The sequence below is a fragment of the Neomonachus schauinslandi genome, chromosome 11 (assembly GCF_002201575.2).
Source record: "Neomonachus schauinslandi chromosome 11, ASM220157v2, whole genome shotgun sequence".
Taxonomy (NCBI): domain Eukaryota; kingdom Metazoa; phylum Chordata; class Mammalia; order Carnivora; family Phocidae; genus Neomonachus; species Neomonachus schauinslandi.
In genome coordinates this window covers 67,533,139-67,547,549 of record NC_058413.1, presented here as the reverse complement: position 1 = coordinate 67,547,549, position 14,411 = coordinate 67,533,139, and the positions used below count along the sequence as shown (strand labels likewise).

Genomic DNA, 14,411 nt, shown 5'->3' with positions numbered 1-14,411 from the left:
ACCAGGAAGTGAACACAGATTACCTTGCTTGGCAGGGTGCAAATGAGAAGGAAAAGGAAAAGGGGTGTGTGTGTAGGGGGGGGGACTTTGTAGCACAATGGCAAAATGTACTTGGCATAATTTTAAATAAAATTTATTGAATTTTATATCTCATTACATAACAGCATAAGTATGGTTAAGTATAAGGAACAAAAATCAGCAGTAGCAACTGAAGGAGAACAAATTATACCTCCCCAAAATATGCCTCTTTGGCATATTATTTTAAGCTGGTCATTTTTAAGAAACAGGTGAAGCTCTGAAAACCCGGTAGAAGTTAAAAGAGAGCTTAACAAGGGAAATCTCCATAGAAAGCACAATAATTCTTTTTCTAACTTCTTCAGCTCATATTCCATCAAATGCAAGGATGTCCTCCTCCAATTTTCATATCTTAACTGAGTAAACCTAGAATATTACCATCCCTCATATATAAAAATGACACTTATGACCCCCAATCAGTAGGGAACATGGCTTAAGCAGTTTTTCCATTCTTGCAGTTGTGTTTGTGGTCGGAAAACCACACTTTCTGCTCATCTCTATTCACCCCATGACAAAGGACATACATTTTTGAGAGAATCTCAGGGTGTACAATTATTCTAGTGAAGAAGTTCTCAGCACGTGCTCTGAGAACCCATGGGAACCCATGGAACTTTTTCAAGAGTTCATAAGGTTCTTTTTTTCAATATCTGTATAATGCTGGGTGTTCTTCATATTCTTCAACCAAAACAACATATCAATCACAACATATGCAATGTGGGAGCAGATAATACAGCACTTTTCCATTAGCCCAGGCATTCGAGTTTGCAAAATGGTAAAACAATGTTACTCTTATATTTTTTTCTTGTTTTTGAAAATATAGCTACATTTTTTAGAAGTGTGTTACTTTTACTTTATTGTTATTATTCAATAAGTCAATACTTTTTACTTCCAATTTCTAATAGGGTAAATATTGCAGATATAACCCATATACACAAAAGCTCTTTGGAGTCTTCATAATCTTTAAGAATGCAAAGGGGTCCTAAGAACAAAAAGTATGAGAAACACTATAGTGCAATCAGCCAACCTGGGCAGCATTCCTAAGCAACCCTCTTATTTCAGCCAGGGTAAGCTCTAATTAGCTTGTTTTCATGTACAGAAAGCTAATTAATCACTTACTCCTTCTGCTTCCTTCCTGCATAGGATCCGCCCTTTCATAAATTTCATGGAGAGGATGAATGAGTGAATATTGGCCAGGCTCTGTCTCAAACTTTGAGGTACAAAAATAATAGAGGTGGCGCCTGGGTGGCTCAGTCGTTGAACGTCTGCCTTCGGCTCAGGTCATGATCCCGGGGTCCTCGGATTGAGCCTCACATCGGGCTCCCTGCTCCGCGGGAAGCCTGCTTCTCCCTCTCCCTCTCCCCCTGCTTGTGATCCTGCTCTCACTGTGCCTCTCTCTCTGTCAAATAAATAAATAAAATCTTTAAAAAAAAAAAAAAATTAAAAAAAAATGCCACATAACCAGTGTGTTACCTTTTAGGGGCGCCTGGGTGGCTCAGTCGTTAAGCGTCTGCCTTCGGCTCAGGTCATGATCCCAGGGGCCTGGGATCGAGCCCCGCATCGGGCTCCCTGCTCCGCGGGAAGCCTGCTTCTCCCTCTCCCACTCCCCCTGCTTGTGTTCCCTCTCTCACTGTGTCTCTCTCTCTGTCAAATAAATAAACAAAATCTTTAAAAAAAAAAAAAAACAAAAACAAAAACAAAAATAATAGAGTCCTGCTATCAAGGAGCGTGGATCCAGTGGAAAAAGCAGTCAGTCAGATAATTACAATGAATCACGAACATAGGAACATGGGGTGACATAAGAGGGCTTTCTGCCATCTGCCTCGGAGATCAGAAGGACAGAAACAGCACTCGGGACATCACAAGACCTCAACAAATGGTCCAGTGTCCTTTTCATGCTTGTGGATCAAGCCCTACTTCCAGACAGAAGGTCCCCACTGTAGGTGCCAGGGTGCTGCACCGCTCCCATTTCTCTTCAGGAGAGACCCTGCATAGGAGTGCAGCTGGCTGACAACCTCCACCTCTAATGACTTCAGGAACCACCTCAGCTTTCCAGTCAGGGCCAATGACCAAAGGCAGCCCTGGGACGAGGGCCTGGCCATTTCTGCCCGAGTCAAGCTCGTCTCTGCCGTGCCGGCTGAAACGATCTCAGAACTGTATTCCTGAGACTCCTTCTCCTCAACCCTCCTTCCTTCCTTCCTCCTTTAACAGAAGTGAAATCCGAGGCTCCCCCCTCCTATTCCTCTTCCCTCTCCACTTTCTCTTTTATGGGTATTAGTCCCTAATAAATTCCCTGAGTCTCAGTTTTATTTCCAATAAAATAGATAATATCCTCCTCATACAATTGTGTGATAATTAAATGACCTAATATATGTGAATTATCTTGGTACAATGTACAGTCCTAAATAAATAAAATTACTACGATTATTATGATTCCCAGTGACAGAGGTGTACACGCAACCAAATAACATGCTACAATGATATGTCAGGTTCTTTTTTTTCCCCTCTATTTCTAAGATCTTTCATTGCTTTAATATGCATTCCAGAACAGTGGCTTTCAAACTTATGCTCAAGGCAGGGACTTGGAAATCATGATGCTCTTTGCTCTTCACCGTGAGATATAGATACATTCATGTCCATCATATTATTCATTCATTCAACAAATATTTGAGAATTTATTGTGTGCCAGAAATTATTCAGGGTGCTAGGACTACAACAGAGAACAAGATTTGGAGCCTATGGTTTTCTAATAGAAATAAACACAATAATAAATGCAGTCAGATCTCCATAGAGATCTGTATTAATTCATTTTGTCTTCTCAAAACCAGATGAGGCAGAGAGGGAACACAATTATGCACATTTTATAGACGAGAAAACCAAGGCACAAAAAGAAGTAAAAATAACTTCTTCAAGATCAAGCAGCTGATGAGAGGCAGATGCCATGCTCCCCTCTCAAGCAGTGTGACTTGAGTCCTTGCCAATGTTTAAACCAGCGATTCTCAAACAGTAGCTGTATCAGGAACTCTGGAAAGGGGACTGTTAAAGCACACATTGCTGGGACCTACGCGGACATTTTCTGATTCAGTAGGTTATGAGGTAGGGGTCAGGATTTGCTTTTTTTACAAATTCCAAGAAGATGTGGCTGCTGCTGGTCCAACTGGTTCTGGGACCACACTTTGGGAACTACCTCTAAGCCATGTTGCCACTCTACAAACTTACTTGTTATAATGATCTGAGCACCAAATTCCAGTTTACATATAAAATCAACTGTGTTACAGGGGAACCTGGGTGGCTCAGTCAGTTAAGCATCTGCCTTTGGCTCAGGTCGTGATCCCAGGGCCCTGGGATTGAGGCCCATGACAGGCTCCCTGCTCAGCAGGGAATCTGCTTCTCCTTCTCCCTCTGCCCCTTCCCCACTCATGCTCGCTCTCTCTCTCTCTCTTTCTCTCAAATAAATAATCTTTAAAAAAATCAGCTTTGTTTCATATCATTTCAATACATGCCAAATTTTTAGGAATGACACTTCCAGGTAAATCAACAGAAGATTGTAGTTTGTTCTGCTGGGACTTGACAAAGAGTTATCCAGCATCAACACCAAGGTATGATAGTTGAATGACCATCTGATGAGATATTTATGGTTTTGTTTGTTTGTTTATTTGAGGTAGGGTGCAGAGGGAGAGAGAGAAAGAATCTTAAGCAGGCTCCACACCCAGTGCAGAGCCTGATGTGGGGCTCGATCTCACAACCCTGAGATCATGACCTGAGCCAAAATCAAGAGTCTGAGGCTTAACTGACTGAGCCACCCAGGTGCCCTGATATTTGTTTCTAACTCACTGAAATGATTTGTTTTCAGAGAATAGGCACCTTTCACTTTTATCCTGATTCTACAATTTTACATAGAGGTATAAAAAGTATCTGAATGTCTTATTCTGTTTTCCAGTATATTGATCCATGGGCATTTTAGATGATGAAATATGTCTTTGCATTAGAAATTTAATTAAAACATCTTTTTTATTTGTTCTTCATATTAAATTTGGTATATTTTTCTTTTTTTATTAAGTGTGTAACTGGCTTATGTGTACATTTCATTTCAGAATAATAAAGATCTCTATAAAATACTTGTTATAAAAATAAAATTTAGGGCCTGATCAGTTTGAGAATCACTGAGACAGGGCAATATTTTATTTTGAGGGGGAATAGTTTGGGAATTAGCAGATAATTGGAAATAAACTAAATTTAAACTCAAGGTACCTGAGGCTTATTTTTGAATCTCAGTAACTGGCAATGTGACATTGAACAAGTTATTATGATCTCTGGATCTCCATTTTCCAATATTAAAATGAACCCATTAGACTAAAAGGTCTCCAAGATTCCTTTTCAGTTATCATTCACTGAAAAAAGACTATTTCAGGGCACCTGGGTGGCTCAGTGGTTAAGTGCCTGCCTTCAGCTCAGGTCATGATTCTCGGGTCCTGTAATCAAGCCCCATACTCAGTGGGGAGTCTGCTTCTCCCTTTCCCTCTGCCCCTCCCCCTGCTTGTGTGCTCTCTCTCTCAAATAAATAAATAAAATTAAAAAAAGAAAAAAGACTGTTTAAACTTTTTTCACAATTAGGTATGCTACTTTGATTATACCTATCAAAGAAATTTCCAACGGAACTGTTCAACTCTTCAATATTGACAACCTAATAAAAGTTTTAATGTTTTAACAATAACTTGCTTTCCCAGGGACTTAGAAAGGCAGCGCTACTCTGCTAGTTTATCTCTAAGTGTGTTAGCTTAATTACATGATGTCAACTTTTAATCTTAAGTATCGGGCTATAAAATCTAAAAGGCCCCACCGCTGCCTTTGCAGTTTGTGCCTACCTTACACAGTATATCCACTTCTGAGCTTTCAAGAGTAACTCCTCTTGCCAAATTGAAATTGGCTTTCAGGCTTAGAAACCAAAGTAAGGTTGTATCAGGGAGAAGAAAATTTTTTTCTACCCTTCAAAAGTTCTCCTGGCTGGGCTAAGAATTAAACTGACATGGACCAGATTAACAGGAGGAAATAAAATGTGACTTTATCTGTACGGGAACCCCACATACGTGAGCAGTTCAAAGCCAGAAAGGTAAAATGAGGTATATACACCAACTTGAGCTAAGGAAGGGATAGGGGCCTGGTGCCTCAAAGGGGAGGGGTAGTATTCACAGGGTAGTAAGAAGAGCAGCTCTTTGGTAATTAGATGTTTGCCCTGCCATACAGATGGGTCAGTCAGAAAAAACTTATCTCTGGTAATAACTCTCATTCTGACAAAGATCCCCATTTAGATTCTTCTAGGTAGTTGCCGGGCAAAACAATTTCTCTTGACCCTCTAGTCTTGATTGCCTTCAGCCCAAAATAGTCCACATGCGTAAGTGGCACATTTTGAGGAGACCTGCTCTGAACCCCTTCACTTATGTATTTATTTTAACACCCCAAGACAGTTTCTGAGTGAGTCAGAATCTAGGGAGACAAAGGTGAATCATGTGAATAACATGCATATTTACTTGTAACCAGTGTGATAAGGGCAAAATACACGTGCCCTACAGGGCAGGGACACAGAAAAGTCTATTTTGTTCATCACTTGCCCTTGATGCTGACACAAGGCCTGACACACACAATGGGCTCTGTGATCAAAAGGAGCCCCAACTTCCTCGAACAGCCAGGAAAGTCAGAGGAGCTCTCACAGAAAAGGGTGATATTTAAACTAAGCAAAGAGGCACTTGAAAACAGTGCTACCTAATAATTATTGGCAGTCAGACTGGCACACTGGAACCTGCTCATAAGACCAGCTTTCTCCCACCAGCTTCCTTCCTCACTCTGGGCAAGTTACTTCCTCTCTCTGAGCCTCCTGCTTTTCATCCGTAAGAGGAGAAGGGCTTGAGCTACATAATCTCTTACAGCTTTTGTGCATGTGTGTGCGTGTATGTGTTAACCAAATCCTATCAAGTTTGCAGGAGAGGAAAAAAAACAACGAATACACAAAAACTGCAAGTTTGCACTACAAATGAATTCTCTTGTGGATAGCAAACAACATTAACAGGAAACTAGACAAAACCAAGCAAAAAAGGGTTGTGGGAAAAAAAAGTTTTCGAAAACGGAAGGAAGAGCAGTTCTCAAACAGCTAGGGTGACTGGGGGTAGCAAGTAAAATTTTTCCGAGGGGGTGCGGGAAACTGAGTTGGTGAGGACGAAGTGCGGAAGAAAAGCAAGTAAAAGAAAACCTCACTTGTTAGACCTCTCCCACTCTGGGACTCACCTTCTGTCTATTCCCCCCTCCACCCCTCGCCTCCCTACTTCAGTCTCCCTCCGGAGACTCTGTCTCCGCCTCTTTCTTATCTTTGGTCACCTCCCCGCCCACACACATTCCCTCTCTCTCCACGTCCCCCGCCCCCCAACCCCCGCCCGTTACTTTTCAAGGAGCAAAGTCACTGTGGCTCTTAAATCCTATTTTGAGACGTCCCATGGTCATAGAACCTGTGCCCCGCTTCTCTCCGGGCTCAAGGTCCAGCCGCCCCCATGTACGGAGCAGCACGTACTCGGGAGGCCTCACCTGCGGGGCGGGACTGCTCCCTAGCGCCCCTCCCCCCGCCCGCGGCGCCCCCGCCCCGCCCCGCCCCCGCCGGCCGCGGGTTTCCGGCAGCTCCGGCTATTTTAAGGAACGCGGTGCTCGAATCGTCTAGCTTTCGGCCCTCTGCTGTCTGGCTACGGATCTCGCCTTTTCCCCTCCGGAGCCCCCCCAGCATGGGTCCCTGGCCCCGCTTGCTGCTGGCCGCCTTCCTCCTGCTCTTGTCCGGCGTCGGCACCGCGCACTGCGACACACCGGCCAACTGCACCTACCCTGACCTGCTGGGCACATGGGTCTTCCAGGTGGGCGCTGTTGGTTCCCAACGCAACGTCAACTGCTCGGTCATGGGTAAGCCGCCGGCGCCCCGGGACTCTCCCCCTACCCGCTTTAGCCCGGGACTCATACTTTCCGTCCCCGAGCTCTTCTTTCCGCAGCGCCCACGTGGAGCGTCCCCACCCGGGGCCGGTGCCAGTGGGAAGCTGGGTAGACCTAAAGCCCCTTGGGGTGCCCTTTGCCGCTGTAGGTCCAAGAAGGCAAAGTTCAGCAGCTGAGAGCTTCTAATTTCACGTTTCCTTGGTTATTATCGGACCTAAACACTTTCTTCAGGAACTTTTTAACCCCCCTTAGTTTTTGTTTTTTGGTCAATTTAGTTTGGAAAGGAATTGAAACCGTGCAGTCTTCTGATCTCCCTGTCCAATCTTCATTTTTTTTTTAAATTTTGCCCATGGAAAATGAGCTCAAACACTGGAGAGTATAGCAAGAAAAGTTTTTTTTTTTCTTCCTTTTGTTAGCTTGTGGGAAAGAGCCCTTATGCCCAGCGTTTTGTTTTTTTTTTTTTAAAGATTTTATTTATTTGACAGAGAGAGACACAGCGAGAGAGGGAACACAAGCAGGGGGAGTGGGAGAGGGAGAGGGAGAAGCAGGCTTCCCGCCGAGCAGGGAGCCCGACGCGGGACTCGACCCCAGGACCCTGGGATCATGACCTGAGCCGAAGGCAGACGCCCAACCGACTGAGCCACCCAGGCGCCATGCCCAGCGTTTTTGATTTACATGTGTGTTGATGCTACTAGTCCAAGAAAACTTTTGGTATGGCTCCACAGTGTTTCATGTGTTGCCGGGAGATATATAAAAGTTGCCCCCCCCCCCCCGTTTCTTCTGTTTTGTTTTGTTTCGTAAATAACTCTTTAGCCGGTAATTATATTTAGGAATGCCCAGAGACAAGCACAATGTCTAGCTCATGGAAGGCTGTCAATGAATATTTAGTGTTAGAACACCGCTGGGATATCCCATATGCCCTCAGATAACATAGCTACACTGAGGACAAAGAATTTAGTGAAAGGAGAAGAAAAAAAGCAATCCCAGTCAAAAGAGGCACTCTTGTTCTGCCCAAACCCTTACCACACTGTGGCATGTGCAGAGTGAGTGAATCTCTCTGCTGCAATTTACTTGTCAGCAGGAGGAAGATTGCCAGGTCATTTGTTACTAAAACAGACCTATTCAACTGTCTAACTCCAGATGACTGTGTGGCATTTCCTAATCCTGGGCATTATAAACACCTTCTGTTTTAAAAGTGTAATGTGGAGGTCCGAAGGAGAGGGAGATCAGGATTGGCGCTGTTTGTCACATGCAATCTCCTATTTCAGAGCATTAATCTGAAAAAAACTCAAAGTGTGAAACCTCCAGATGGACACAGCAGAACCCTTTCAGGCAGCCTCTGCCTATAAGTCATATCTTTGACTTTAATCTAGTAAAGACACCCACAGATCTGCACCCCATCTTCTGGAAGTTGAAAGCTTAGTTCCTATCAGCACGAGCTAGCTTTATATGATAGAAATCTTGAGTTTGCTGAATACTGTGGAATGATTCAGATTCTGAGGTTCTGAACTGTAGAGCCATTGAGGAAAAAGATACCCCTTTTCTTCTCTGAAGAGATAATTTCCTTTTTCCTTATAATCTGATAGCAGATCCTTTTATATTTTATATTTCCCTTTTTTTTTTTTTGATTAACGTCTTGTATTCTACCCATTTGTGTATCATTTTAAACATCCCTTATTCCTCCTTTTCCTTAGTGGACAAATTTCTTCAGTGTTTGGATGTTCTGGGAAGGTAAGGGCTGTACTTTTCGGGGTCTCTGCCTGCTGGGCTACTTGACATATCTCTACCTGTTGAGCCTTTACATCACAGGCTTGCCTGAGACTCTGTGGGAGTGTGCAGAGGGAAGCAACAGGATGGGGACTGATATCTTCATGGGCCAGACTTGTCCAAATCGGTAGCATGAAAGGAAAGCCGCTTAAAAATAATGGAAATTGTAGAGGAGATTTCCCCTCCCAGTTGAAGTCCAAATAATTTTCCTTTGTTGTGTGTTTTTTTTAGGACCACCAGAAAAAAAAGTAGTGGTGCATCTTGAGAAGCTGGACACAGCACGTGATGATCTTGGCAATACCGGCCATTTCACCATCATTTACAATCAAGGCTTTGAGATTGTGTTGAACGACTACAAGTGGTTTGCCTTTTTTAAGGTTAGTTTTGTTGGAAATGCATTTGTATTTTCAGGGATTTGATATCTGAAGCTTCTTCTAATCAGACCCTCAGAATTTTGATTTTTAGATTAAGAAGATAACCAGAAGTGACAGCACTGGGCACCTGGGTGCCTCAGTCAGTTAAGTGTCCAACTCTTGATCTCAGCTGCGGTCTTGATCGCAGGGTCCTGAGTTCGAGCCCTGCCCTGGGGCTTGGGATCACGGGGCTGACTGATTCCCTGCTGCTGCCCCGCATCACAAGAGAGTGTCTTACTGCATAGTGCTAGCCCAGGAAAAGATCAATATTCAGAGTCTGGTTTCTACTGAATGTGTATAGCTTTCACACCCTCGTAAAGTCCAAGATGGTAAGTTGGACCGTTGTAAAGTCGGGGATTGTCTGTTAGAATGTGCTCGATATGTTAATGTGAAGAACTCCTTTTACTAAGCTGAGACAAAGAGATGGAGAACTTGAGTTACTCCTTGGGCTAAAGTAAAAGGTAGCCCTGCCAGTCCAGCTTGTTTTCTTCTTTCACTGGGGAAGAAGTCTTGTCCATTCTTCTATTCTAATGCATTGCTTCCAATTGCAGATACATTCTAGGATAAAATAGTTTAGCACACATTGCAGTCCATCCCAGATATCCATCTGAAGTTGGAACTTCTCCTGCTAGCAGAGTGTTAACTGGTTTAAGTAAATTGAGGACACAAACCTGAGACTAGCTGTTTCTTGCTTTAATAGAGTACAAACAAACACAGACTTTTTCATGAAGTAGGCTTTACAACCTTTGGAACATCTGCTAAGAGTTAGCCAATTGTAGGATGCATGGGAAAGTGGGGATGAATCTCTTAAAAATGATGAAAAACAAAGCACCAACAAAAGCATAACCTCTAAATTTATTGTGATTTCTCTTGTAATTTAATAACTACAATATGGTGTTACATCTAAGCCAACTATTTTTCTTAGAATAGTAACTCCTTTTTTTTTTTTCCCTCCCCCATGAGAATCCCTTTTTAACATGAAAAAGGGAAAGAGAGAACAAGAGGAAAAATTCTCCTCTCTTGCCTGGATTGGCTGCTCTGATAATCAGCTGGTGGGAGCTGATCGATCCATTCTGGCTGTTGAGGGCAGGCTGCTCATTTTAGTAGTTGGAGCTCATGCTTGACCATTTAAGAAATGTTTTAATATCGGGCACCTGAGTGGCTCAGATGGTTAAGCGTCTGCCTTTGGCCCAGGTCATGATCTCAGGGTCCTGGGATCGAGTCCCGCATCGGGCTTCCTGCTTCTTGGGAGCCTGCTTCTCCCTCTGCCTCTCTCTTTCTCTCTCTCTGTCTCTCATGAATAAATAAATAAAATCTTAAAAAAAAAAAAAAAAAGAAATGTTTTAATATCACTCCTAGATAAAATGTATTTTAAAAAAAAGACAGTATCTATATGAATTTTTAAAGTTGTAATACATTGATGGTAAGTATAATTCATTCCGAATATAATTCTTGGTCTTCATATTGATGAGCCCAGGGCTCTGTAGACCTTGTAGGTACTCTGCTATAACCCTTCGAAAGTTCTTTGCCTTCAGGTTGAGAACAACTTGCCTATGTAATTGATGGACAAGGAGATATTCAAGACAGTTGTTCACTATAGACTCTACCCTCCTTCCCCCTTGTCCTTTTTTGTTTGACACATACTAGGCACTTGGTCGAGAATTTGTTTAAAAAAATGAAAATGAATCATTGAAGTAGAATTCTGTTGAGAAATAGGTTGAATAAAAAATTATGTAAGTGTTAGATGGGAGTTGTATGTAAGTATAGATGAGTAAATAAAATAGTTTTACCCATATGGCTTAGAAAATTTTTCATTCTTCCCTTCTATAGAATGGGACAAACTGTTGGGCAAACTAATAAAGTCACCGTTTAATTCCCTGAGCCATAACCAGAAATAGATCTGGGCGGTTTCCTTATATTAATACCTTTCCATCAGTTTGTCCGCTCTCAGCTTAAAGAAGAGTCCAAAGCTGGTAGAGACAGAGGCAACAGCTGGTGGCTGGAGGAGGAATCCGAATACCTCTTTGTATTTCTCATTAAATCACAGTGTAAGCAGATTTGGTTATTTTTCCGTAGCCTCAGAACGTAAGTCATAGGTCAGTAGAGAGCCACTTTATAAAGTCAAATAAGGTTATCAGTATACTCAGCCACACGGGAGAATCGCTATTATACACTGTTGTAGGCTAGAATCCTACCTAATCACAGGCTCCTGGATGGCATTTTCTGATTAGGAATAAAAATAGGAAGAGTGTTCTTCTGTTAACTGATTTCAGTATATTTCTTCAAGTGCCTATTTAACCAGAACCATTGTCAGGGCTGTTTTTGTGCTGAGAAATCAATCACTCTGACTGGATGATAGTTAGGCCTTGTGATGGGATCATAATTTCAATAAACAGAGTAAAATATATATAAGATACTTGGCTTTAAAATTTCTCTTAACCTAATCAAGTAGTTCTAGGTCAGCATGTTTTGCAGAGTGATAAAAATCTATGTTCTTTTAGCAAATCCAGCTGACAGGGTAATGGGGAACTGAATTTTAAAAAATCTAAGAAAAATGATAGAGTGGAATGGACTTTATTTTTTAAAAAATATTTTATTTTGTGAGAGAAAGAGCACACACGCGTGGAGAGAGAGGGGCAGAGGAAGAGGGAGAAGCAGGCTCCCGCTGAGCAAGGAGCCTGATGTCGGACTTGATCCAGGACCCTGGGATCATGACTGAAGGGATCATGACCGAAGGCAGGCGCTTAACTGACTGAGCCACTCAGGTGCCCCTGGAATTGACTTTAGATACTAGGAAAGGTAAGCATGTTGGATGACCCTGGCTAACACAAACAGCTTGCTGGCTTTAACCAGAAGCATCAGGGCATTTCCTGCAGTGGTGCTGGGGAAACCAAGTTGGGTTCTAACTCAAGAAAAATGCAGACCTGTTGAAATGAGCAAATCACATGTGGCTTTTTCTACAGACTTAGAAAATAGCTTTGAAAATCAAAATTATTTTTATAAGTGAAGAATTACCAAGGCGTAAGCAGTATTTGTTATTTAAAATGTCTCATGTAAACTACAACATCAGCCTACCACTGTTAAAGAAACATCTGACATTTTTGCCATATACATCTATCATCTTTATTTTGTGTACTGTTAGTCTACAAATCAAGTGGATATCCATATCTCTCCATTGACTCATACCAAACCCTACCACTTGTTTCCTTTTGCCCTCTTCAGATTTGCTTTCATTAGATTGCACATTTGCTTTCAATTGTCTGTTGTTGCTGCTAGAGTTTGCCCAGCAGGTGATCTTTGCAGAGTATTCTGTTAGGCTGCTGGTCCACCTTTTCCCCAGACTGTCCTACAGCTCAACAGAGCAGACAGCTTCCACAGCATTCTCCCTGCATGCCAACTTTGGAGCAATTGTGATACCACTACTATTGCTAGGAATTTGCTTTATTAAGTTCTCAGGCCTCACCTGAGGGCAATTTTCATGATTTAAGGTTTGTAAGTTCTTTTTTTTTCCCCCTTAGTTTTATCTGCTTGAGACATTGGGACTGAATGGGGATCATCTTTTTTTGCATATGACTTCAAGCTAGATAAAAGCTTGGAAGGAGATAAATCTTGACACTGAAAGTTTTTGGATAGTTTGAGTTTGGCAGGAAGCACTAGGTATATATTCTTAGAAGGTAAGTTTTTCTACTCAACTTCCACATACATTCAATTATCTGAACGCTTTGAGGGGGTTACAAACTCAAATGCATTTAAGGGCCCACCCAGGCAGATACGTAAGCATTTGAAATGACCCTCATATAAAACAGTAAAGAGTAGGGCGCCTGGGTGGCTCAGTTGGTTAAGCGACTGCCTTCGGCTCAGGTCATGATCCTGGAGTCCCTGGATCGAGTCCCGCATCGGGCTCCCTGCTCGGCAGGGAACCTGCTTCTGCCTCTGACCCTCCCCCCTCTCATGTGCTCTCTCTCTCTCTCATTCTCTCTGTCTCAAATAAATAAATAAAATCTTTAAAAAAAAAAAAAAACAGTAAAGAGTAATTAGACCTATGACAAAATGGAAACTTTCTTAGAAGCATTCGTATTCAATTTTCTTTTAAAACTATGTACTGGCCAAAATAAATGACAGTACTATCTGCAGGCTGGTTTCTAAGAGTCATCAAATTTAATAGCTTTACCATTTGGTTATAATCGGCAAACCCAACAGATCTCCACCGCTTGAGAGTACCTGCAGATTAAAAGCAGCCAGCCTCTTAAATGAAAACCAAATGTAATGAAACGGGATGTTTAATTATGGCTGACTTGGTGTTGGGTGGATAAATGATTTGTTTTATGCTTTTATGTATTTTGTTCATTTTTTATGATGAGTATGTATAAAGCTCCTCTGCACACCATCTAATCTAATTGCACAGAGGAAGAAAGTCATCTGAAAGAGACTTAAGTCCCAAAGAACACCCTCAAGTTGAATAGACTTTTAGCCTTTTCCTGCTTCTCATTTCACTTTCTCCGAGAAAGTGAACTGATTTCATTTTGAAGATTAAGCCACTCAAGGGCTGAAGATGTGTAGAACAGAAACTAGATTCATGGCTGAAAATTTTATCTTATGACCATCAAGCAAATTTTGTTGATTTTTGTTTGGGGCCCACCAGTCTTAGTAGAACTCTAAGCAAAAAATATTTCCATGGGTGTTGCTAAAGCAGGTTGGTACTGAAAATGAGCCGTAATTTGGGAAAAACATACCAGAGGATTTAGAGCCCATCTTGTGTGCTAGTGACTTATAAATTTCCAGCTTGTCGCCAACAGCCAGAAATGTCAATCATGTTTCTACAGTTAAAGATTTGGGAATCTTGTCACATTTTTTTCACTCTGCTTTCTGGGTTCACCTTTCAGAATACTTGTTTTTCGGGTAATTTGCTTGTTTTAATATAGATTCAGTATACTGAGATCCAGATTTTGTCGTTTTTTAAATTTTAACAACTTGGGGTTTTTACTCTTAATAGTGTTTCAATTTAACAGTCCATGCCTAATTTTGTTTTCTTTCATGGTGATGCTTAATCTTAATATGATGACTTAGTTTCCCATTGTGAACTCTTCATAGGATGTCACTGATTTTATCAGTCAGTTGTTCATGCAGCTGGGAACTGTGAGGGTACATGATTTGAGACATCTGAGGAACAAACTGGGTGAGCTCCACTGAAATTTT

General features: G+C 41.9%; 1 protein-coding gene across 3 annotated transcripts in view; it reads left to right on the top strand.

Moving 5' to 3' along the window:
- The first annotated feature begins 6,718 nt into the window (after positions 1–6,718).
- The window catches only part of CTSC (cathepsin C), a 36,998-nt gene continuing 29,305 nt past the window's right edge, over positions 6,719–14,411 (top strand). Inside the window, exons 1-3 of one of the 3 annotated variants that reach the window (XM_021691817.1) lie at positions 6,719–7,008; positions 9,034–9,179; positions 14,307–14,391. In XM_021691817.1, the coding sequence (XP_021547492.1) occupies positions 6,837–7,008; positions 9,034–9,179; positions 14,307–14,391 (403 nt within the window). In that variant the 5' untranslated portion in view covers positions 6,719–6,836. The remainder of the gene's footprint in view (positions 7,009–9,033; positions 9,180–14,306; positions 14,392–14,411) is intronic. The other 2 variants (XM_021691813.1, XM_021691814.2) reach the window with 2 other exon arrangements.